The sequence below is a fragment of the Salvelinus alpinus genome, chromosome 2 (genome assembly GCF_045679555.1).
Source record: "Salvelinus alpinus chromosome 2, SLU_Salpinus.1, whole genome shotgun sequence".
Lineage (NCBI taxonomy): Eukaryota > Metazoa > Chordata > Actinopteri > Salmoniformes > Salmonidae > Salvelinus > Salvelinus alpinus.
In genome coordinates, this window is record NC_092087.1 from 8,344,040 (window position 1) to 8,367,573 (window position 23,534).

Sequence of the window (23,534 nt, forward strand, 5' to 3'; positions counted from 1 at the left end):
TAAAAGGCAATGCTACCAAATACTAATTGAGTGTATGTGAAGTTCTGACCCACTGGGAATGTGATGAAATAAAAGCTGAAATAATTCTCTATTATTCTGACATTTCACATTCTTAAAATAAAGTGGTGATCCTAACTGACCTAAGACAGGGAATTTTTACTAGGATTAAATGTCAGGAATTCTGAACGTGTCACTACTACTTCCTGTTTAAGTTTTTGCTCGTAAGGAAGCAGGAGATTTAAGGACTATAGGTGTGTCTACAGATACACCAACAGCTGTGGGATGTAGAGGTGCCAAGGGTGCTGCTCCACCCCCTGAAAAATGGGAATAGTTAAATCGTTACGGAACAGAGCGCAGACCAAGCCCTAACCGTTTGAACCCGAATTGGCCATCATCACAGTTCTGGTTAGAGCAGGCAATAGAGGAATTAAAATTCTATGTACACTAATCTTCCAACATTACCATGGGTTATAGAACTGAATGTGGCAATTCTCAAATGAATCAAACCACTATTTTTTGATTAAATATATATTGTTCGTAAAACACTCTCCAAACCAGTTATAATTCATACATACTTTACTAACCACCAAATATGTCTAAATAGACAAGATGGGAGTATTTTCTTTACATCTATCAAATTGGTGTTGAAACAGAGATGAATATGCATATATTTAGATGTATTTCTTTAATTGATCCCTATTTTCTGAACTCGTTCTCTCAATGTATTTTAGTCTGTCAACAAAATGTGCATTAGTAAGATAAATGTACTGAAAAGCCTATTGAAAACAGCCAAGAGAAAATCTGTTCGGTAAGCAAGTGGGAGAGTTTCCAGCGGTTGAATTACATGTATTCAGCGTGCGTAATGCAAAGGCCTTCAGAAGGTAAAGCCAGAATACTACTGAGAAGTGTAATTGCCTAAATCGGAAACGGGCCCTTGGTAAATAGTATGCTCTGCGGTTTAATACGCTTTACGTATTCAAACTGAGACGAGCAAAAACGTGAGACTTCCTTCACATTAGACAACACACCACTACACCTACAGATGTCGATGCCTTGCAGTGGCGGCAGATGACACCGTTTAAGCTTAAAAGGATCTACATTTATTTACTGTTTAATTTAACTAGGCAAGTCAGTTAAGAACAAATTCTTATTTACAATGACGGCCTACCCCGGAAAAACCCTCCCCTAACCCGGACGACGCTGGCCCAATTGTCCGCCGCGCTATGGGAGTCCTGGTCACGGCCGGTTGTGATACAGCCAGTGATAGTGGCGTCTGTAGTGGCGCCTCTAGCACTGAGATGCAGTGCCTTAGACCACCATGCCACTCGGGATCCATGTCTTCAGTACATTCAGGGTGATGACACGCTTCTACAAATGCAATTTATTATCAAAACATGATCCCAGAATTCTAGTCACAGACCAAAACAGGAAATCATGAAGGTGATCAGAAAGTCATTGGTCCAGAAGGAAATAATATTACATCATATTTCTGTGTCGAGAAGATAGACTAACCTGAAATCAGATTATCAAAAAAATATGTTTTTAAATAATAACTTTCGAAACATTAATACAGTTAAACGTCAAAAAGCCTGTTACAAAAACACACAAGCTGTGTTCCAAGATGTAAAAGTAGAAAGTAGTTTGGAATGCAGGTATAGTCTACGTTCACAACACTTATACATTAACAGATACAAATTGTAACATCGATAGCATTCAAATTGGGCCATTTAGATCCTATTAGGATTCTTCTTTTAGCCAACAACAGGATGACAAACATTTACAACTATTTACACATCCAGACAGGCTGTGTCCCCCGCCCCAAAAAAATCACACCCCTATGGGCCCTATTCAAAAGTAGTGAACTACATAGGGAAAGGGCGAATTTAGAACACAGACAGAAGCTAGTCTTTTTTACCCAGGAAACAGATTTAAAACTGCTGCAGAATCAACTTCTTCTTCATGTCGTGAGAGAACTTGTTGGATCGGAACGCGTCGCTGTCATAGAACGCTGACAGGTTCTGGATGCTGATCTGTCTGGCCTGGGGAAGGAGAGAACAGAACAATTCAGAAACTATAGCAGTGTTGACAACTAAATGTAACAAGATATTTCCCCCCCCGAGGGGAAGAATAAAAATAGATACAGAGATGAATCAAGTTGATATTATTGAGATTAGGCCAACGGTTAGCATCTCGCTAGACAACAGACGAGGGAGAGGAGACGAAACCATCAGACTATTGAGACGGCACCATGATTAGCAGCTTGGTATAGTACATTACCGAGAAAGACATTTTACACCATTCGTTAAGACAACACCGTGACTAGCAGCTCATTACCTTGTCCACCAGGTCTTTCTCTGGGATCTCGATGGTGTCCTGCTGTGCTCCGTACCGGTTCCTCTGATACGCCACCTGCTCTGACACCAGCTGCTTCAGGATGAACAGCAGCAACTCATTGTTGTCTCGTCTGAATGCCAGGTAACGGGCAAACGTCTAGAGAGAAGAGGGAGAGGTTGGTTTCAGAATAAACAGCAGCCAGTTGTCCTGTCTGAAAACCAGTTAACGAGGGAGGAAGAAGACTGGGTTGGTTTCAGGATGTCACTAGAGGAAGCCGCCTAGCAAGCCCCCTCCTAGGACTGGTTTCCCAGACACCAATTCATATCCATTGAAAGTGAACTTTGCTCGAGGACCCGGGCCCCTAAGGTTCGAGGACCCGGGCCCCTAAGGTTCGAGGACCCGGGCCCCTAAGGCTCGAGGACCCGGGCCCCTAAGGTTCGAGGACCCGGGCCCCTAAGGCTCGAGGACCCGGGCCCCTAAGGCTCGAGGAACCGGGCCCCTAAGGTTCGAGGACCCGGGCCCCTAAGGTTCGAGGACCCGGGGACCCAGGCCCCTAAGGTCGAGGAGTCCGTTCCTGTGCTTACCTTCCTCATGCTCCTCATGACGCTGAACTTCTGAGTGTCGATGAAGCTCTCCAGCATGACTCTGATGGCCATGTTGACGTCATCCTCCACGACGTAGTCTCGGAGGTGCATCCTGGCGTGGGCCTCCGCCATGCGGATCATAGACTCGATGTGGCGCACCGTGATGGGGATACTGCCCGTCGCCTAGAGAGTAATACATAGATCTATTACTAATAATAAACCATGTGGAGACACTGGATGTGACGGGGAGCCTGCCTGTCTCCTACTCAGTAATAATATGGATGTAAATACACAAGACGTCACACTAACAGGGATGTGATCAGAACAAAATAAAATCAGCCGCCTAGAGAAGATATTCCGCTGTGACTCACTATTTATTACTACAGCAGGATGCTGCCAGTCCCCTTACAGCAGACAGGGACAAGACAAAGCTATTGATTCCAGGGTTAAGATCCATTCTTAAAATTCATTTTTTTTTTTAAAGTCAAGACATCTCCAATTTGCATTACAGCTGTTCAGGTTTGAGTGAGTCTCATTAATCCTGTCTCTAGGCTCTGGGATTTAAACTCACCTGTTCAGGTTTGAGTGAGTCTCATTAATCCTGTCTCTAGGCTCTGGGATTTAAACTCACCTGTTCAGGCCTGAGTGAGTCTCATTAATCCTGTCTCTAGGCTCTGGGATTTAACCTGTTTGGGCTGCAAGGGGCAGTATTGAGTAGCCAGATAAAAGGTGCCCATTTCAAACGGCCTCGTACTCAAATCTTGCTCGTACAATATGCATATTATTATTACTATTGGATAGAAAACACTCTAGTTTCTAAAACCGTTTTAATTATTTCTCTGAGTGAAACAGAAGTCATTTTGCAGCACACTTCCTGACCAGGAAGTGGAAAGTCTGAAACCGAGGCTCTCTTCTACTTCCTGCCTATAAATGGTCATGAGATCTATTAGTATACATGCACGTCATACACCTTCCCCTGGATGTCAAGAGGCTGTGAGAGAAGAAATGAGGTGATTATCTTGGTCTGAGATGGAACACATCATCTTGGAATGACGTGTCCCCCATTTTCGGTACTCTGAAGAGCGCGACGTGGACACTGGGATTGCCTTCTCTTTAGCTGCCGTAATAGGCGACTACTATCTCCGGCTTTGATTTTATTTGATACATGTCACCATATCGTCGTAAAGTATGTTTTTTCAATATAGTTTCATCAGATTATTGAAAAATTTTCGGGAGTTTTGCCGTGTTCCGTTCTCTTCCGTTTGTTGACATGGAGAGATTCGCGCCACTTGGCTAGTGTGCATGCTAATTGAAGAGGGAAAGTTGCCGTTCTAAATCCAAACAACGACTGTTCTGGACAAAGGACATCTTGTCCAACATTCTGATGGAAGATCAGCAAAAGTAAGAAACATTTTATGATGCTATTTCATATATCTGTCGTGCATGTGAACTAGTCGTCGGCGCCCAAGTGTTTCTGGCTATTGTGGCTACGCTAATATAATGCTACATTTTGTTTTCGCTGTAAAACACTTAATAAATCGGAAATATTGTCTGGAATCACAAGATGCCTGTCTTTTAATTGCTGTACACTATGTATTTTTCAGAAATGTTTTATGATGAGTAATTAGGTATTTGACGTTGGTGTCTAAATATTATGGCTGCTTCGGTGCAATTTCTGATTGTAGCTGCAATGTAAACTATGATTCATACCTGAAATATGCTAATTCTTCGAACAAAACATATGCTATACAATAAATATGTTATCAGACTGTCATCTGATGAAGTTGTTTCTTGGTTAGTGGCTATTTATATCTTTATTTGGTCGAATTTGTGATAGCTACTGATGGAGTAAAAAACTGGTGGAGTAAAAAAAGTGGTGTCTTTTGCTAACGTGGTTAGCTAATAGATTTACATATTGTGTCTTCCCTGTAAAACATTTTAAAAATCGGACATGTTGGCTGGATTCACAAGATGTGTACCTTTCATATGCTGTATTGGACTTGTTAATGTGTGAAAGTTAAATATTTAAAAAAATATATCTTTTGAATTTCGCGCCCTGCACTTGAGCTGGCTGTTGTCATAAGTGTACCGACACCGGGCTGCAGCCCAAACAGGTTAAACTCACCTGTTCAGGTCTGAGTGAGTCTCGTTAATCCTGCCTCTAGGCTCTGGGATTTAAACTCACCTGTTCAGGTCTGAGTGAGTCTCATTAATCCTGTCTCTAGGCTCTGGGATTTAAACTCACCTGTTCAGGTCTGAGTGAGTCTCATTAATCCTGCCTCTAGGCTCTGGGATTTAAACTCACCTGTTCAGGTCTGAGTGAGTCTCATTAATCCTGTCTCTAGGCTCTGGGATTTAAACTCACCTGTTCAGGTCTGAGTGAGTCTCATTAATCCTGCCTCTAGGCTCTGGGATTTAAACTCACCTGTTCAGGTCTGAGTGAGTCGCAGTAATCCTGCCTCTAGGCTCTGGGATTTAAACTCACCTGGCTAACAGGATTGTGGTACGCAGCATTAAAACCCTGATTCACACAGATAACCTTAATTTTCAGCTTTTTTTCACGTTTGTTCTGAATAGCCAATAGCTACCAAGTTAACGAGACTTTTGTAATCGAGGCAATACTAGACTTGTCACAGACTCACCATGGACTCTTTGCGCAGGTCGCTGTAGATGTGAGCCACCTTATCCTGGTCCATCTGGTTGAGTTTGGGCCGGACTCTTTCCTTGGAGTACATGATGTATTTCCTCAGCAGCTCCTGGGGGATAGGAGGTACATCTGTGGTGTTGGGCAGAACCACCTCCTCCAAGCCAGCCATCCCAGCTTCCTTGTTGCTGGGGTGGTGCTTAATGTGGCTGCCCACCACGAAACGAGCCAGCATCTCATCCTGTTGTAGTAAAGAGAGAGAGAGGTTAAGGTCTGATGAGAGATGTCGAGTTTTCAGGGTTTTTGTAGAGTATCAATTAAGCAACAGTAGTTATATTACAATCCAGTTTGTACCAAAATATATGAAAAAATGTATGAAGGAAGTTAGCATTCGGAAGCTATTTGATTTTGCATCTTTACCTGCACCGGGTCCACAGTATCTCTGACCACACACAGGACGTCAAAACGAGACACGATAGGCTCGGTCAGATCCACGTTCTCAGAGAAGGTCAGAGACGGGTCGTAGCGACCACCGATAGGGTTGGCAGCAGCGATGATGGTACAGCGTGCCTGGAGCGAGGTGACGATGCCGGCCTTGGAGATGGAGATGCTCTGTTGTTCCATGGCCTCGTGGATACTGGTCCTGTCTGCATCGTTCATCTAGAGAGGAGAGACATGTTGAGCACTGGGCCTGGTGGATACTGGTCCTGTCTGCATCGTTCATCTAGAGAGGAGAGACATGTTGAGCACTGGGCCTCGTGGATACTGGTCCTGTCTGCATCGTTCATCTAGAGAGGAGAGACATGTTGAGCACTGGGCCTGGTGGATACTGGTCCTGTCTGCATCGTTCATCTAGAGAACAGAGACATGTTGAGCACTGGGCCTGGTGGATACTGGTCCTGTCTGCATCGTTCATCTAGAGAGGAGAGATTTTTTAAAGCCTCATACCGTTACCCACATCTTGAGTGGGGCCAAGAGTTTTACCTGGTCACGTCACATGTTCAGGGAAATCTCATGGCCTAAATTAGAAGTTACAGATCAGAAGACCCTCCCCCCGACCCTGCCCAGAAGAGACCCCCCCCCCACCCCTGCCCAGAAGAGACCCCCCCCCCCCCGCCCAGAAGAGACTCCAGGCCCTACTCTTGAGAAATGTGAATATCACAAGCTCCTCCCCCAAACAAAAACGGTTACTAAAGCATCAGCAGATGGGTATAGAATCCCCCTCACCTTATCAAACTCGTCGATGAGACAGACTCCTCTGTCCGCTAACACCAGGGCTCCAGCCTCCAGTGTCCACTCCCTGGTGACTGGGTGTCTCTGTACGTAGGCGGTCAGGCCCACAGCGGAGGCTCCCTGGCCTGTGGTGAACACCGCTCTGCTGGCCACCTTCTCCACGTACTTCAAGAACTGGGACTTGGCCGTACCGGGGTCACCGCACAGGAGCACGTTAAGGTCTCCACGTACCTTGTGTTTCCCACCTAGAAGAGAGCATGGTAAGAGCATGGATCAGTCAGTGGATGGTTTTAAATAGTGTTGTGTTATATTTCTTTGTCAGGTTGTGTAATCAAAACTCTGCTCCCAAATCCTACATTCCTTTCCCCCTGAAGTGTACACTTGTGCACTCCCCCACAGGGATAAAAAAATAAAATAAAATGTAAGCATAGGAGTGGTGCACACTTCAGGGAAAAGGGTATAGAATTGGGACGTAGGAATAGCCTTGTCTATTGTCCACCAACCTGGATTCTTGGGCTCTCCACCAAACAGAGCCAGAGCCAGGCCTCTCTTGATGTCCTCGTGGCCGTAGATGGAGGGGCCGATACTGGCAAAGATCTGCAGAGAGACAGGAGACAGACCAGGGGATGAATAGGGTATATTAATGACACGAGGAACGACAACACGACTAGATAGGAGTTCCTAAAAGCCCTTCTAGCGACGTGTATTGACAAGCAACTTTTACTTCACACATTGAGCTGCAAGACAAAGCGCTTTGCCGGTACTTTAGTTCTGAAAGTAGCACCCACGAGCCAAAAGTGGTCGCCGAAAATTACGTACTCTGTCATATATATATATATGCACTAAAATATGTGGACACCCCTTCAAATTAGTGGATTTGGCTATTTCAGCCACAACCGTTGCTGACAGGTTTACAAAATTGAGCACACAGCCATGCAATCTCCATAGACAAGCAATAGAATAGACTTACTGAAGAACTCAGTGACTTTCAACGTGGCACCGTCATAGGATGCCACCTTTCCAACAAGTCAGTTCGTCAAATGTCTGTCCCGTTAGAGCTGCCCCGGTCAACTGTAAGTGCTGTTATTGTGAAGTGGAGCAACAACGGCTCAGCCGCGAAGTGGTAGGCCACACAAGCTCACAGAACAGGACTGCCGAGTGCTGAAGAGCGTAGTCTGTCCTCGGTTGCAACACTCACTACCGACTTCAAAATGTTAAGTTCATGTTTTAAGTATCCCTATACTCCTGTTATTACGGGGCTATCACGGAGTCAAGAGTGCGCATGCGCAGGAAGTCTAGTGGTTGTTAGACCTAGCCTTGAGTGTAATGGCTACCTTGTAGTGTGTTCATATAGTAGAGTAAACTTTGTTAAACTGGAACCTTGTCACTGTGTCATTTCGAGTTAACACCAAACGGCCTGTGGAAGCAACGTCAGCACAATAACTGTTCGTCGGGAGCTTCAGGAAATGGGTTTCCATGGCCGAGCAGCTGCACACAAGCCTAAGATCACCATGTGCAATGCCAAGCATCATCTAGAGTAGTGTAAAGCTCGCCGCCATTGGACTCTGGAGCTGTGGAAACGCGTTCTCTGGAGTGATGAATCACGCTTCACCCACATCACACCAGCAGGGTGTGGCTGAAATAGCCAAATCCACAAATTTGAATGGGGTGTCCACATTCACACAAAAATCTCTCTCTCTCCCTCTCTCTCAGCAGGGTCCTCCTAACTCACCCTCTCCCCGATGCGCTCGTCCTTAGACAGCGCCACGATGGCCTTGACGTCCTCGTCAGTGAGCTCGGCCACGGCCACTTTGTTGTCTCTCCGAGCGATATGATTGGCCATGATGACGGTAGCGAACACGGGGAAGCCGTTGGCCATGTTCAGAGAGCCGTCATAGTTGTTGTTGTAGATGCCCGTCAATTCCTGGAGGGAAAAACGTTAGAATATTACTTTTATTAAAAATATTATTTTTAATATTATAATATTAAATAATAATATATTGAATATTATAATAATAATATATTATAATAATATATTGAATATTATAATAATAATATATTATAATAATATATTGAATATTATAATAATAATATATCATAATAATATATTGAAAATATTATTTTTTTTAAAGATGAAAAAGTTGAAATGCTTTTTTAAAATGTTATGCCCCAAATATGAAGAGTTGCTTTGGTATTTTTACTAGCATGAACAAACACATGAATGTTCAAAATGGGCTCAAACAACATGGTACATCTACCTATGAAACCATACGTTATAATGGAGTCCTCAGGTCCCTGTACATCACACTAGCAGATCATGTCACTGTACCCTACGCTGTTGAAAAATACAACAAAGTTAGTTCTGTTAGGAGCCAGACTCACTATTTCGTCTCCAGGTTTGCATTGGTCCACCAGGTCAGCCAACAGGATGGCATCTTTGGAGCGTGGGAGGCGGCCAGCGGCGATCTTCCCGGGGCTCTCCTGGATGGTGATTCGCTGGTAGTTCTGGTACACAGTCTGTGGAGAAAAAAGAAAAAAAAGTGTTATTATTCCACTTTTCCTTCCTGTATTTATTAAATGATGGAAATCAAGTCACCAGGGTCAAACGTGTGTCAAGAGCCTGATTGGTCGACTGGCACTCGGCTTCACTTCCTCGTTCTAATCTCATTAGATTCTCTATTGGTTCACTCACCTAGATTCTATATTGCTATTGGCCCACTACCTTAGAGCATATCTATTTGGTCGACTGGACTCACCAACTCCATATTGATGTCAAAAGGTCCGAAGGACTGGCACTCAGGGCAAGACCCTGGCTTCACTTCCTGGTTCTGGGACTGGAAGAAGGGCCCCAGGATGAAGTTACACTTGTTACAGTTGTACTTGACCATGCCCAGCTGAGGCAGAACACCTGTACAGCAGGTCACCACTCCACTGGTACGGATCAACTGGTTCAGGTGGAGTTGTCTAGAGAGGACAAGAGGGAAAAAACAAAGGCTCATGTTTTGGAAAGAGGCAAATCAATCCTATTAGTCCTATAGAGGGAGTGGTGCAAGAGGCTGCATTTGTGAGCACCTCCCCTCTAATATTCTACCTCAAATCACATTTATAAAGCCCTTTTCTTACATCAGCTGTACAGAAACCCAGCCTAAAACCCCAAAGAGCAAGCACTGCAGATGTAGAAGCACAATGGCTAGGAAAAACTCCCTAGAAAGGCCGGAACCTAGGAAGAAACCTAGAGAGGAACCAGGCTCTGAGGGGTGGCCAGTCCTCTTCTGGCTGTGCCGGGTGGAGATAACAGAACATGGCCATTCAAGGATGATCGAACTTTCATAGATGGCCAGCAGGGCCAAATAATAGCTCTGTAACAACTGTAGATGAGATTAGCCTCAGTCTTTGTTGTTGAAAAAGTTGCCCCCCATCCCATCTACTAATGCCTACTTTGTATCACTGAGTCTACTTTTAAAATCATGGAAGACACGTGATCATTTCCTATCAGTATTTACCTGAGGGATCTCAGCTCTTCGACGAGGGGCAGGTTGCAGATCCTGATGTGGATCTCGTGAGCGATGCGGTCATATTTGGGGTACATGGCCAGGACTACTTCCTTGGCTGCCTCGTCAAATATCTTCAGCATCTCAGTAGGGGCCTCGGGCAGGAAGTAGGCCAGGACATGCTCCCTGGCTGCTAGGTCCTCGTAGTTCACCACCAGACTCTCCTTGTTCTCTGGAAGTTTTAAATAGATCATCATTGGTTATTTACATACATTATAAAAAAGAAAAATTAAAATCAGCATTTCAGTAGGTGCCTCAGGCAGGAAGTAGGCCAGGACATGCTGCTACATCCTGATAGCTCACCAGTCTGTCCTTGTTCTCTGTGAGAAGTTTAAAATAGATTTAATCTAGTACTTTTATTGAATACCTTTACACATGTCGGTGATCTTCTCCTTGAACACGTTGTGGCCGTTCTCATCCACGTGGGTGCGCAGGAAGTTCTTAAAGCGGTGGTATATCTCCAGACGAGGAGCGGCCATGACCACCCACTCCCTGACTGAGTGACCCTACAACCAACCAATCACAGGGAAATAAATAAAGACATTTTAAAAAGTCTGAAAAACTAAACAAATAATAAAAACAACTTTTGTTTCTTACCTTCATGTCCTCCAGGTTTTCAATGCTCTCAATCATCTCATCATCCTCTCCCTCCACCCCGGACCCATCTGCAGCCCGCTCAGCCAGGCGACGCCTCCGGGCCGGGCGCTCATCCTCATCCTCACTGTCTGGAGGAAGAGAATTGAGTAGAAATAAGTAGAGTTCATCGATGCGGCAAGCTTAGGATAATTCTCATCCTCACTGTTATGATGAACAGAAAGGTTTGGGAAGAAAAGTGACCGATTAGTGGAAGTCGTTGATGCAGCAAGGTTTGGAGTTACTTCATACATTCCACAAAGGCGTAAGATTACGATATAGTATATGGGCCTAATGCAGTATTTTCAAAGACAAAGGCTACGGGCGAAACGTACAGGTCTTAAAGGGCCTACAGTATATTTGGCTCTCTGGACCTTTACCATGACCAGAGTATGGAATATATACACCATAGGACAGTCCTCTCCTGAGTTTGCCACCTCAAGAGATATATATATATATCCTAATTTCCTCAGCCTACCCTCCTTGTCCCTGAATCTCATGTATATAATATAACATCCTCACCATAAAGTAGACCTCTCCTCAGCCTGCCTCCCTGCTCCCTGTCTCTTCTCCTCATGGCGTCCTCAGCTGCAGCCCTGGCTCCAGGAGACAGCTCCGACAGCTCCTCATCAAGATCCAGACCCTCCTCCTCATACCTGTCTAGCTCAGGGATGGCTCGGTAGTCCCTGTATGGGCGGGGAGATGGCATCAGTGTGGTGAACACAAAAATGCTTTGATAATATAAAAGCAACCAGAACATTTACATTACATTTAAGTCATTTAGCAGACGCTCTTATCCAGAGCGACTTACAAATTGGAAAGTTCATACATATTCATCCTGGTCCCCCCGTGGGGAATGAACCCACAACCCTGGCGTTGCAAGCGCCATGATCTACCAACTGAGCCACACGAGAACACTATGTAAAGAACTACGTCTTAAAGTCAGGATGAGGTAAACGACAAGGATCAATTCCACTTTAAATGAATGTATTTTATTTAACTAGGCAAGTCAGTTAAGAACAAGTTCTTATTTACAATGCCTACCAAAAGGCCTCAAGCGGGGTATATAGGACAAAACACAAATCACGATGAGAGACAACATAGCAAGGCAGCAACACATGACAAAACAGCATCATAGCAACACAACATGGAAGCAGCACAAAACTCTACAAACATTATTGGGCACAGCCAACAGCACAAAGGGCAAGAAGGTAGAGACAACAATACATCATGCAAAGCAGCCACAACTGTCAGTAAGAGTGTCCATGATTGAATCCCTAAAAAGTATTGAATACTTTTTTATTTTATTGCAATCATGTTACACAGCAGCACAAGGAAGACTTTAACACCTCCCCTTGCTCACCTCTCCATCGCATCTCCTATCAGTTCCTCCCCATCATCTCCCTCCTCCTCCACCCCTGGCAGAGGACCATCACCCAGGAGCCCCTCTGACTCGTCCTCGAAGGGGGGCAGGTCTCTCCCCGGGCTTGAGGTCAGGTCTCCCCGTCTGGAACCATGGCTGGGGCTAGTTGCCATGTGATATGACTCAGATGAATCCTGACAAAGAGGAGAATACACAGCCCTTGTTAAAATCGATTTGTTAAACTTTGCTAGTTATTTAAGTGATGACTTATAGCATAACAATGTTATTGTAACAAGATGTTCCAATGCGGATTCCCTAAATGTGTTGAGCTCGTAGAAAGTACTGTAACGTTGTAAACAAAGAGTTAACGTTAATTAGCTAGCGAACATGAGCTATATAAATGAAACATTTAATTTTCAAGTTAGTTACCAGGGTATCTCTAGTTAGCTAGCTAACTATGATGGTGACAATGGAGTGCTCGTACGCCGACTGATGGCTGACAACCTGGCAATCAAACTAGCTAGCTAACTACTAGCTAACGTCATAGCTAGCGCACAATACAATTCTAGATTCAACGATTTGTATACCTTTAACATGGCCAATAAAAAAGTATAAACTTAATACATGTACTTTCTATCACGTTGATCTCTAACTAAAGTGTTAGTTAACTTTACATCTAGTTATGAGCGGTCTAAGGCACTGCCATCTCAGTGTTAGAGGCGTCACTACAGACCCTGGTTAGATTCCAGGCTGTATCACAACCGGCCGTGATCGGGAGTCCCATAGGGCGACGCACAATGGGCTCAGCGTCAGCCGGGTGAGGCCGTAATTGTAAATAATAATGTTTAACTGACTTGCCTAGTTAAATTGGCAAGTAACATAGCGCCCTAAGATTCGTTGGCAAGACAACGTAGCTAACGTTAGCTAATCTGCTTTCTGCCATGTCCTTCTGCTCTTGCTTTACTAAAGAGCAAAAAGAGAACACGAGCAAGGCTAGCTGACCAATCACAGGAGATAAACAGCCATCTGCGAACTAAGAAACAGCATGCAATATTAATATAAAACTATTTTCTATAATAATCACTCACCGCCATCGTGTATCGCTGGCTTGACTCCGCTGCTTCCACGCAAGTTTTTTTTTCTGACCAGACTTTTCGCGCGAAATCTTCACGTGGTATGGAAAGCGCGCGAAATCTCATGAATATGTAACGTTGAAAACCAAACTCAGTATTATGATTGGTCGGCGCTAATTTATGGCTCTGTGATTGGTCAGTCCTATGGAGACAATTTAGGTGCACTCGTTTTGGTTCGCCCAGCAAGCCGGGTGGTCGGGGTTACCGCTTGTATAACTTCCGTCATAGGACCAACTGATAAATATATTGGGTAACGCTGTCACGCTTGACCATATTTTTGTGTGAAATACACGTTTTATGTTCTTTTTCTAGGAGTGACAATTTATTTTTCGATTAATTTATAGAACAATCTACATTCAAAACATAAAATATTTGACAACATATTACATTTTAATAGATTGAGTACTGTAATTCAAAATATTTGATAATGTATTACATTTAAACATAATTATAGTACTCTCATACAGTCATTGATTTCACATCAGTGCACGGTTCATTTTCCCTGTATAAAAGACATAAATAGCAAATTTATTTGATTTGATAATTTGATAATTATTTCATTTGTAAAATCAAGATGGACCTGGTTAGATTAATAACACTCTTTTACAGTATATAACATTAGTCAAACACCTCTAAAGAGAATATACAGTGCAGGTACAGTGACAGCAAGCGCAACGTAAGCCAGAACAGTGTTGTACACGGTAGTCTGGTTTATCTGAGCCCCAAGTCTTTTCTCCGTCTGGTCAAGTCCTTGCATAACACTCTCTGTTTCACATACAAACATCTGTGAATCTTGTTGACTTATCACTACAGGTGGCTTCTCTTCTCTATGATACGTCTCAATTAAATTCTTCACTTCCTTGAGTTCCGATTCAACCTTTCCAACACCCTGGTCTAGCTGCCCAAGCTGGGGCTGGACTCCTTCTATAAGAACCTGTGCCTTCTGGCTATAGAGCAGTATCTCTTTTAGAACTGTCTCAGAGGCACTTGGAGAAGGTGGAGGTGGAACCACGATGGGTTCTGGAACCGGAACAGGACCTGTCACCGGCTTCTTCACATGTTTCTCAGCCTGAGCTGCACTATGCTGTAGTGTCGCCCTCAGGGTGTCTATAAGGCCTCTCAGCTCCTCTTGTTGAGTCGAATGCATACTGGCCTGGACTCTGATAGCCTCCTGTAGGTTGACTGGTCCTTTCTGGGCATCTAGTAGTAAATTCTTCAGCTCCTGTAGGCGTACCCTGTTGACATAGGTAGAACCCATGACCCCTATGAAGGCACCGAGTACAGAGCCTATCACAGACCAGTTCTTGGTGCGCTCCGTCCGCGTCCGTTCTTTCTCGTGGCTCTCACGTACACCCGCTGAGAATAAGGCAAACTTCTCCCTTTCAGCCCCTTCTGCGTTTTCGTAGGCTGTTCGTATGCGACGTTCCTCCTATGGTCAAGACATTGTGAGAATGTTTGCTTCTTTAAATAGAGTGCAACACTACAGATGTGTGTATGTTCCATTTTATTCTGTGTTGACAGTAGTTACCTGCAGCAACTTGTGCTCCAGCGTGGCCAGCTCCAGGTAATGTGCCTCCTCTCGTGAGACCCGATCCAGTCGATCTCTCACCTCCTTCAGCCGGACCTGTAGGGCCTCCAGGCTGCCATGGGCCTCACGCACCATCCCTCTGGCCACCATGAAGGCCTTTTCTGCCTGAAGGAAAACATGCCAAACTCTGGGTCCCAGGACAAACTAGGGTTTTCTCCTGGCCAGGTCATGGAAAACTCAGCGAAGAGATAGTAAGATAGATACAAGATAGATACAGTGAAAAATGCATCAAAACCTCTGGTTCAATACACCTGGCTTGCATATTGTCTTACCTCTGTAACTTTAGACTGGGCATATCTGACTTCATTCAGACCGACAAACTCCTCGTACCTCTCCCACCAGTAGTTAACTGTGTTTGAGGCTGTGCTCATAGACTTCTGTCCCCACTGCTTCCCCAAGTCAGTCAGATGCTGTATTGTAGCTATGGCATGCTCCTGAATAGGCACAGCAGGTTTGTCTACTCGGTCATCTTTTGGCTGTGGTGGTTTCTGTTGTTGTGTGCTGTAGCTCCTGCTGGAATACACAGTCCCTCTGACCGTGCCAGCGATGTGGAAACGGTAGAGACATGATGTTCCATGGCACCATGGTATGAGCGGTTTCCCTCTGTACCTCATTTGAGAAGCCAGTCGGTTATATTCACTATGAAACTACAGCCGAAGACATTGGAGCTGCCACCTGTAAAACAGTACAGTCAAACTCTGTATCAAAGTACAGTATATATGGGTGGGCTGTTGAGGTTTGATGTATCAATGAATGTTCATCAATATTTTTTAGCACTGCTCATTTGACCTCTACAATGCTGATGTTTATGCAATTAATTGAAAATCTATGGCCATTTTGGATGTTATGCATGATGCAGTGGCTGAGACGCCCAATCAATTACCATAGAGAACGGGCTAGCGAGCACAGCTATCTAGCTAGCCAGCAGCTGACAGTTTGAAAACTTGCTTCAAGGCAACCCAAGCCTAAATTAACATCATGTTCTACTCGTAGCTATTAATCTCTCTGATTTTTCTTTTTACCTAAAAAAAAGTATAATCACGTACCGGTGGTCTTCAATTGTTGATTGTTCGGCAAATTATCAGCTGGCTACAGAACGTGAATGGTGATTTTATGATCAGGCGCATCACAAACATCCTGCATCCGGTTTAGAGCGGAAGTAAGGTCCTAACAGCGCGGATTAGTAAGCAACTGCTAACACGCTAGCTCAGTTGTTTTATTGAGATTTTATTGAAAAGTCTCAAATATGTCCGGAAGAGAAGGTGAGATACACATTTACATTTTTGACATAAAGCTCGACATTTATTTTCAGGTGAAACTTAATATTGCCACTACTATTGCCACTAAAGTTTCGACTACGACTGTAAATACTAGCAACTCGTGCAATGCATTGCAATGTAGCTAGCTACTGTAGCTGGAATAACTGGCGCCTGGCAAGCCATGGCCATGCTACTTAGGCTAGAAAGTTCAATCTATTTACAGAGATGGCATTCGCATGTACCATACATGTTCATATATTGTTGATTGCTCTTACATCTGCTTGTTAATACATGCATCACAGTTATGCTAGATGGTTAGCTAGCTGTGTAATGTGTACATTTCTCCCACATGTCTTAATCAAGTTTAGCTAGTTACGTAGCATGCTAGCTTCTGGGCTTTGTGTGATGCTCATATGCGGTATTGATTCATATTAATTCAATGAGATGTGTTCTTGTCTTACAGGTGGTAAGAAAAAGCCTTTAAAATCTGCCAAGAAAGCGACGAAGGAGATGGACGATGTAAGTCATTGTGTTGTTAGCACAATGTTGTATGTAGCCTATATCATTCTGAGGGAACGCTCAGTATCTTTGAAAATTAAGTATCTTAAAATGTGGACTAGTGCATTTTCCATTGTAATCCTGAGCAGATTTGCTTTGTCAAATCCAGGAGGAAATGGCCTTCAAGCAGAAGCAGAAAGAAGACCAGAAAGCCTTGGATGCATTGAAGACGAAAGCAGCAGGAAAAGGACCTTTGAGTAAGAATTAATGTATTTGTTCTTGTTGACAATAAGAGTCTAATCAGGATTCCTCGCTTTTTCTGATGAAACTGAACAATACCCCAAATAAATCAAAAGGGTGGAATTTCAACTTGCCCCAAATCTACCCAACCACCCATTCACTGACTCCAGATATATATAGAGTATTATTTACCCGTGCCAATGTTTAACTGTTTTTATACTGCAGAGGATAACGAATAGGCATCTCAAGCACCGAGGAGAATAGGCCTATTGATTCTCATAACACTAGGTGGCAGTGTTAGCCTTTTTTGTGTTTTCTTGCCTGACATTCAATGTACTCTGCTTGCCACAGATGTCTTTGCTTCTATACATTAGTGCCTCACTACATGAGTTTTCTAGAAAAAGTTATACACATTTCAGATGGTTTTCTCAACTTCTCCATTTTCTTTCAGCTGGTGGAGGAATCAAGAAGTCTGGAAAGAAGTGATTTGGCATTAGAAGATCATGCACTCATTTGCTGAATCGCAACCCCATGGCAAATCCAACCCCCCTACCCCCATATTTTTTTTCTTGTTTGGGTCCATTGTAGAATGAGTAAAATTCATGAAATGACCCTTTAAAAAAAATAATCTCCAATGTGTTCTTGTAAAGGAAAAAGCTCTGAACTAATAAAGTCTTGTAACTACTGTTGTATTTACACTCCTCCGTAATCTTTGAGATTCTGTTGGAAACACATCAGCATTAGATCAGTAGCTACACTACACATACCAACATGATGTGCAGCACAAATAGCTAGTATTATGGTTAAATGTAATCAGTTTCACTTCTAAGCTTGGCCACCTGCATCTTCAGCTTCTCTCATTGAGGTTCTCTCTTCAGTTCCCTAAATTCTCTTCATACAGTACAATTTTGGTCAAGTAGAGGGTTCTGTTTCCCACTTCCAGAAAATTAGTTTTCTTATCTACAATTCATTTTATTGTTCAGATTTCGACACTGGATTTTTTGAATGTGTGTGGAGTGATGTGTGTAAAATATGTTGCTTGTTTACCCCGTTTTAATGATTTTCCTTAAGAGGAAAGTTTGGGAGATTCAGAATAAAGCGCAATGATGCTGCTTACTGTATTTAGTTGGTGTCAGTCCTTTCAGCTGTATCTCAACAGGTCACTCACCTTCAGGGGCTGGATAAAACATGGTAGATGTGGAGACGTAAGCCAGAGGGTTCACCTTTTACATGTATTTCTAGTGTAGACAGGTTGTAAATGTAGGCTACTAAAGTGTTCATTTCATATAGTTTATAATATTGTTAATCAAGCCATCTACCAGGATTAAACTTGGCTTGTATTGTCTAATTCCATCTTTTTTAGAAAGCACATATGCCTTCTGAAAGCGGAATAGTTTGGCATGATGGTGTAAAGCATGTAATCTGTGGATCAGAACAAGTCAGCAGTCATATTACACAAGTAAATGTGTTTTATAATACCTTAAGACATTTTAACAATACCCCCCAAAAATTGCAAGTTATCTCCATAGGTGATTGTCCATTTTCAGACATGTTCATAAATCAGTGAGCCACCTGTCAAGTGTTCTCGTTGCCTGTGTTTGTTGTGGTATCGGTCATCTTTAATAAGCCAGTGGACATGTGTCACTGCAGATGTTTTCATGTCCTTGTTAGAAACGTAGGACCCGTCTGCGTTAAAGTCACCTAGGATCATAAAGTTCTGGTACAAGAGAAACATTACACAACAAATGTATTTACTTGTCATCCAGAATGAGGATAGTGTTTTTATGAGAGCAGTTTGTTCATAAATCAATGTTATTCTCACACAGTTATCTTGAAATCAAGATGTGGCTGGTTATGTATTTTACTTGTCAACGGCTCATTTAGGTCCACTTTCTAAACCAGCTCTGTCAATGGCTTATCTCAGAACTTACATCCATCTTCCAATTATTTTTAATTTCCAGGAAGACATCATAAAGCTCATCTAGCTCCTTCTCTTGAGTCCTCAGGCTTGGTGTGCTCTGGGTTCAGTACCAAGTCCTCTAGTGTTGAGAAACCCAGGAAGAGATGAGAAGTCAATATTTCATCTGTTTATGGATGGACTTTTATTCTCTGCTTTAATCTCCACCTGTCGGTTTACCATTCACTTTCATATGATTTGCTAAATCAAATGGCATATGGATGGATCCTGCTAAATTCCAGTGCTCCTGTGCCCCTTACCAGTGTTGAGACATTTAAAGAGGAGAATGGACGGATCCCTGGCGAAGGTATCCACATCTTCAGCCTGGTTGTACTCGTTGCCAGGCGCCGACCAAGTCCACCAAATCATCCCTTTTCAGAACAAACAATGCAATACATTTAATAGCATTGAATCAGATCACAATGAAAAATATGTTTGACATAAGATAGAGGTTCATGAGGGTAAGGTTGACCATGGGTTTGATTTGTACCTGTACAGAAACATACACTGCTCCTTGTATCTGTCTCTTCCCAGACGAGGGCTGATTTTCAGAGTGTAGTGTTGCTTCTTATTGGACCTATTTGGACAAGAACACAAGATCAAATGACACACTTGTAAATGAATCATTATTATCATGTAGGACCAGGAGTTTTCCTGACCTGACAAGGGGGCTTTATTTATATATTTATAGTGTCTCATGGTCTGGAAAAACATCCGGCTACTGCACCCTGATATGACCATTCAAATCACTACTATGAAATTACCCACCTTGAGAGAAATCACTTGACTCATTTAAATCCTTCAGGAACATTTTTCCCTTTTCCACCACCTCCAGAATCCCTATGATGTCATAGCGGCACGCAATCTGAATGGACAAAAGGAAGGGGGAGGAGAACATGTTCATTCCTGTGTCTGTTTATCTGCAGGACAACATTCTTGTTTTGAGGATAGTTTAGCCAAATTTTTCTTAAAGGTGATTATAAGATTTTTATGATTTGTTTATGTGTAACTCTGTGTTGTTGTTTGTGTCGCACTGCTTTTCTTTATCTTGGCCAGGTCGCAGTTGTAAATTAGAACTTGTTCTCAACTGGCCTTCCTGGTTAAATAAAGGCGAAATAAAATAAATAAATAAATAGAAGATCAGGTATACAATCATACTATACCTTAACAAGGATAGCATGGCTCTGTGGGTCTGAAATCTTGCCCTTCACAAATTTCTGGACATTGAAAGATGAATCCTTCATGACTGCTGCTGGAAAAAATATAATAATCAACATTCATGTAAAACTATCATGAACTACTAGTTGATCAAACAAGCAAGCCTAAACTGAAACAAGTTGAATAGCCAGCCTACTTGGGTCAATTGCAACCAACAGGCAGAGCTTAATGCACAGCTGCAGGTTAGGGCTGTAATTCTTAAAACACCTATAACTGGAGATTACTTTATTTAAACCTTATTTAACTAGGCAAGTCAGTTAAGAACAAATTCTTATTTACACGGCCTACACTGGCCAAACTCGGACAATTGTGAGCCACCCTGTGTGACTCCCAATCACGGCCAGTTGTGATACAGCCTGGCTTCAAACCAGGGTGTTTGTAGTGACACCTCAAGCACTGAGATGCAGTGCCTTAGACTACTGCGCCACTCGGGATCCCCAAACATGCACCTGCAAGTTAGAGTTAAAAAAGTAAGAGTTAAAAAAGGGAAGTTAACTTTCCTGCAACTAAAAACCCACAGGAATAAGTTAGATATCAGACAGCTGCGTTTATGTTCTGTACACCTTGACCCAATTAAATATCAGCAACATTGAAAATAGCAAGGCTGGTAATTAATACAAAATATTTCTTGTAAGAACATAGACCCAGTGAATTATAAGAAACTCAAGTACAGTAAACATGAGTAGAGTATAGTTCAGTACAGTAGAGTATAGTTCAGTACAGTATGGTTCAGTACAGTACAGTATGGTTCAGTACAGGTAACTAAACACGTGCTGGTTGTAACTAAACACGTGCTGGTTGTAACTAAACACATGTTGGTTGTAACTAAACACGTGCTGGTTGTAACTAAACACGTGTTGGTTGTAGATAAACACATGTTGGTTGTAACTAAACACGTGTTGGTTGTAACTAAACACATGCTGGTTGTAACTAAACACATGCTGGTTGTAACTAAACACATGTTGGTTGTAACTAAACACGTGCTGGTTGTAACTAAACACGTGTTGGTTGTAGATAAACACATGTTGGTTGTAACTAAACACGTGTTGGTTGTAACTAAACACATGCTGGTTGTAACTAAACACGTGTTGGTTGTAACTAAACACGTGCTGGTTGTAACTAAACACATGTTGGTTGTAACTAAACACATGCTGGTTGTAACTAAACACGTGCTGGTTGTAACTAAACACGTGCTGGTTGTAACTAAACACATGCTGGTTGTAACTAAACACATGTTGGTTGTAACTAAACACGTGCTGGTTGTAACTAAACACGTGTTGGTTGTAGATAAACACATGTTGGTTGTAACTAAACACGTGCTGGTTGTAACTAAACACGTGCTGGTTGTAACTAAACACATGCCGATTTCAACCAGTTAGCAACTCGAACATTTCTGAGTTCCAACTAGCATGTGAGCAGGACATTAGTCTGCTCAAATCAGGTTTCACTGCTCAAAACGTCTGCCTCCTCTCATTGAAAGCCATGGAAGTTCAAGGCCGACCCCGGTACTGCAGGCATTGTTAGCAGAAAACAGGATCCCTCATTATAGTGTGTGGAAAAATTGAGATCTTTGTGTAAACCCCCCAAATCAGATCTTAGATAAGCCTCAATGTAAGTGAAATCGGATAAAGTTGTCTAACAACACATTGTGTCAGTACCTGTAGAGGAAGACAAAACTTGTTCCTTGTAGGTGTCGCGCCCCAGTCTGGTACTCTTCACCATGGTGTAAGGATGCTTCTTATTGGCCCTGCCAAAAGGATATAACACATATTATAAACTGGGTGGTTCCAACCCTGAATGCTGATTGGCAGACAGCCGTGATATATCAGACTGTATATCACGGGTATGACAAAGCATTTATTTTTACTGCTCTAATTACGTTGCTAACCAGTTTATAATAGCAATAAGTCACCTCTGGGGTTTGTGATATATGGCCAATATACCACGACTAAGGGCTGTGTCCAGGCACTCTGCGTTGCGGAGTAATTGCTTCTAATAAACCAGATGTATGTCCTTGAACTGATTATTTTTTAAATCCCACAAAGAAGAAGTTATAAGGATCATTTAGTTGCTAATGGCAACCTGCAGTACCCCGGTCGACCCTTCAACTTGAGTTACTCAATGAGAGGTGCCTTGACTATGACAGAATCAAGCCTTTCAATGTTAATATTAGTTATACGACCTACATTATATTTGTTAAACATGACTGGCGTTTGGCCTATCTATTAAAGTTTGGCTACATTTCTCCTGTCAGCATCGGTCTGGAGAGACAGCAGGAGTGGTAGAGACAGCAGGAGTGGTAGAGACAGCAGGAATGGTAGAGACAGCAGGAGTGGTAGAGACAGCAGGAGTGGTAGAGACAGCAGGAGTGGTAGAGACAGCAGGAGTGGTAGAGACAGCAGGAGTGGTAGAGACAGCAGGAGTGGTAGAGACAGCAGGAGTGGTAGAGACAGCAGGAGTGGTAGAGACAGCAGGAGTGGTAGAGACAGCAGGAGTGGTAGAGACAGCAGGAGTGGTAGAGACAGCAGGAGCGGTAGAGACAGCAGGAGTGGTAGAGACAGCAGGAGTGGTAGAGACAGCAGGAGTGGTAGAGACAGCAGGAATGGTAGAGACAGCAGGAGTGGTAGAGACAGCAGGAATGGTAGAGACAGCAGGAGTGGTAGAGACAGCAGGAGTGGTAGAGACAGCAGGAGTGGTAGAGACAGCAGGAGTGGTAGAGACAGCAGGAATGGTAGAGACAGCAGGAGTGGTAGAGACAGCAGGAGTGGTAGAGACAGCAGGAGTGGTAGAGACAGCAGGAATGGTAGAGACAGCAGGAGTGGTAGAGATACTCTGAATGATCGGCTATGAAAAGCCAACTGACATTTACTCCTGAGGTGCTGACCTGTTGCACCCTCGACAACCACTGTGATTATTATTATTTGACCCTGCTGGTCACCTGTGAACATTTGAACATCTTGGCCATGTTCTGTTATAATCTCCACCCGGCACAGCCAGAAGAGGACTGGCCACCCCTCAGAGCCTGGTTCCTCTCTAGGTTTCTTCCTAGATTTTGGCATTTCTAGGGAGTTTTTCCTAGCCACCGTGCTTCTACACCTGCATTGCTTGCTGTTTGGGGTTTTAGGCTGGGTTTCTGTACAGCACTTTGTAACATCAGCTGATGTAAGAAGGGCTTTATAAATACATTTGATTGATTGTATTGACAGACTATAGCCAATACACATAGGCTATCACCTCAAATTTGGCATGTAGGCTAATTATTTATTGGTGTTGTTCGGTTATCAAATCAATTTAATTTG

General features: G+C 43.2%; 3 protein-coding genes and 1 pseudogene across 3 annotated transcripts; 1 reads left to right on the plus strand and 3 right to left on the minus strand.

The window, feature by feature from the left end:
- Positions 1-1,366: 1,366 nt before the first annotated feature.
- LOC139553316 (DNA replication licensing factor mcm2-like) lies at positions 1,367-13,529 on the minus strand. Its single transcript, XM_071365520.1, has 16 exons — positions 13,431-13,529; positions 12,343-12,536; positions 11,502-11,665; positions 10,944-11,071; positions 10,714-10,852; positions 10,299-10,518; positions 9,552-9,759; positions 9,178-9,312; positions 8,528-8,719; positions 7,299-7,392; positions 6,790-7,040; positions 5,983-6,222; positions 5,561-5,803; positions 2,919-3,101; positions 2,335-2,490; positions 1,367-2,039 (listed from the first exon to the last, which is right to left on the minus strand). Exons 1-16 carry the CDS (start codon positions 13,434-13,436, stop codon positions 1,929-1,931), a joined length of 2,664 nt encoding a protein of 887 aa, XP_071221621.1. The 5' UTR covers positions 13,437-13,529; the 3' UTR covers positions 1,367-1,928.
- Positions 13,530-13,844: 315 nt separating this feature from the next.
- On the minus strand, positions 13,845-16,239 carry LOC139553323 (mitochondrial potassium channel-like). The gene is made up of 4 exons (XM_071365533.1): positions 16,110-16,239; positions 15,336-15,738; positions 15,004-15,168; positions 13,845-14,904 (listed from the first exon to the last, which is right to left on the minus strand). Exons 2-4 carry the CDS (start codon positions 15,675-15,677, stop codon positions 14,098-14,100), a joined length of 1,314 nt encoding a protein of 437 aa, XP_071221634.1. The 5' UTR covers positions 15,678-15,738; positions 16,110-16,239; the 3' UTR covers positions 13,845-14,097.
- LOC139553330 (translation machinery-associated protein 7-like) lies at positions 16,190-17,752 on the plus strand. Its single transcript, XM_071365546.1, has 4 exons — positions 16,190-16,325; positions 16,786-16,841; positions 16,990-17,077; positions 17,512-17,752. The coding sequence occupies exons 1-4, from the start codon at positions 16,310-16,312 to the stop codon at positions 17,544-17,546; spliced, it is 195 nt and encodes a 64-aa protein (XP_071221647.1). The 5' UTR covers positions 16,190-16,309; the 3' UTR covers positions 17,547-17,752.
- Positions 17,753-18,603: 851 nt separating this feature from the next.
- LOC139568828 (deoxyribonuclease gamma-like) lies at positions 18,604-20,261 on the minus strand (annotated as a pseudogene).
- Positions 20,262-23,534: the final 3,273 nt, after the last annotated feature.

What these genes read in the sequence shown, in the direction of transcription:
- LOC139553316 (XM_071365520.1), bottom strand. An exon ending in GATCACCGACATGTGTAAAG is followed by an intron (nt 10,519 to 10,713) that starts GTATTCAATAAA and finishes TAAAACTTCCAG; the next exon opens with AGAACAAGGAGAGTCTGGTG. An exon ending in TCATGAGGAGCATGAGGAAG is followed by an intron (nt 2,491 to 2,918) that starts GTAAGCACAGGA and finishes TCTTCTCTCTAG; the next exon opens with ACGTTTGCCCGTTACCTGGC.
- LOC139553323 (XM_071365533.1), bottom strand. Translation starts at nt 15,677, where the DNA reads ATGAGGTACAGAGGGAAACCGCTCATACCATGGTGCCATGGAACATCA. An exon ending in CCCAGTCTAAAGTTACAGAG is followed by an intron (nt 15,169 to 15,335) that starts GTAAGACAATAT and finishes GTTTTCCTTCAG; the next exon opens with GCAGAAAAGGCCTTCATGGT. An exon ending in TGGAGCACAAGTTGCTGCAG is followed by an intron (nt 14,905 to 15,003) that starts GTAACTACTGTC and finishes TCTTGACCATAG; the next exon opens with GAGGAACGTCGCATACGAAC.
- LOC139553330 (XM_071365546.1), top strand. An exon ending in CGACGAAGGAGATGGACGAT is followed by an intron (nt 16,842 to 16,989) that starts GTAAGTCATTGT and finishes TGTCAAATCCAG; the next exon opens with GAGGAAATGGCCTTCAAGCA. An exon ending in AGCAGGAAAAGGACCTTTGA is followed by an intron (nt 17,078 to 17,511) that starts GTAAGAATTAAT and finishes ATTTTCTTTCAG; the next exon opens with CTGGTGGAGGAATCAAGAAG.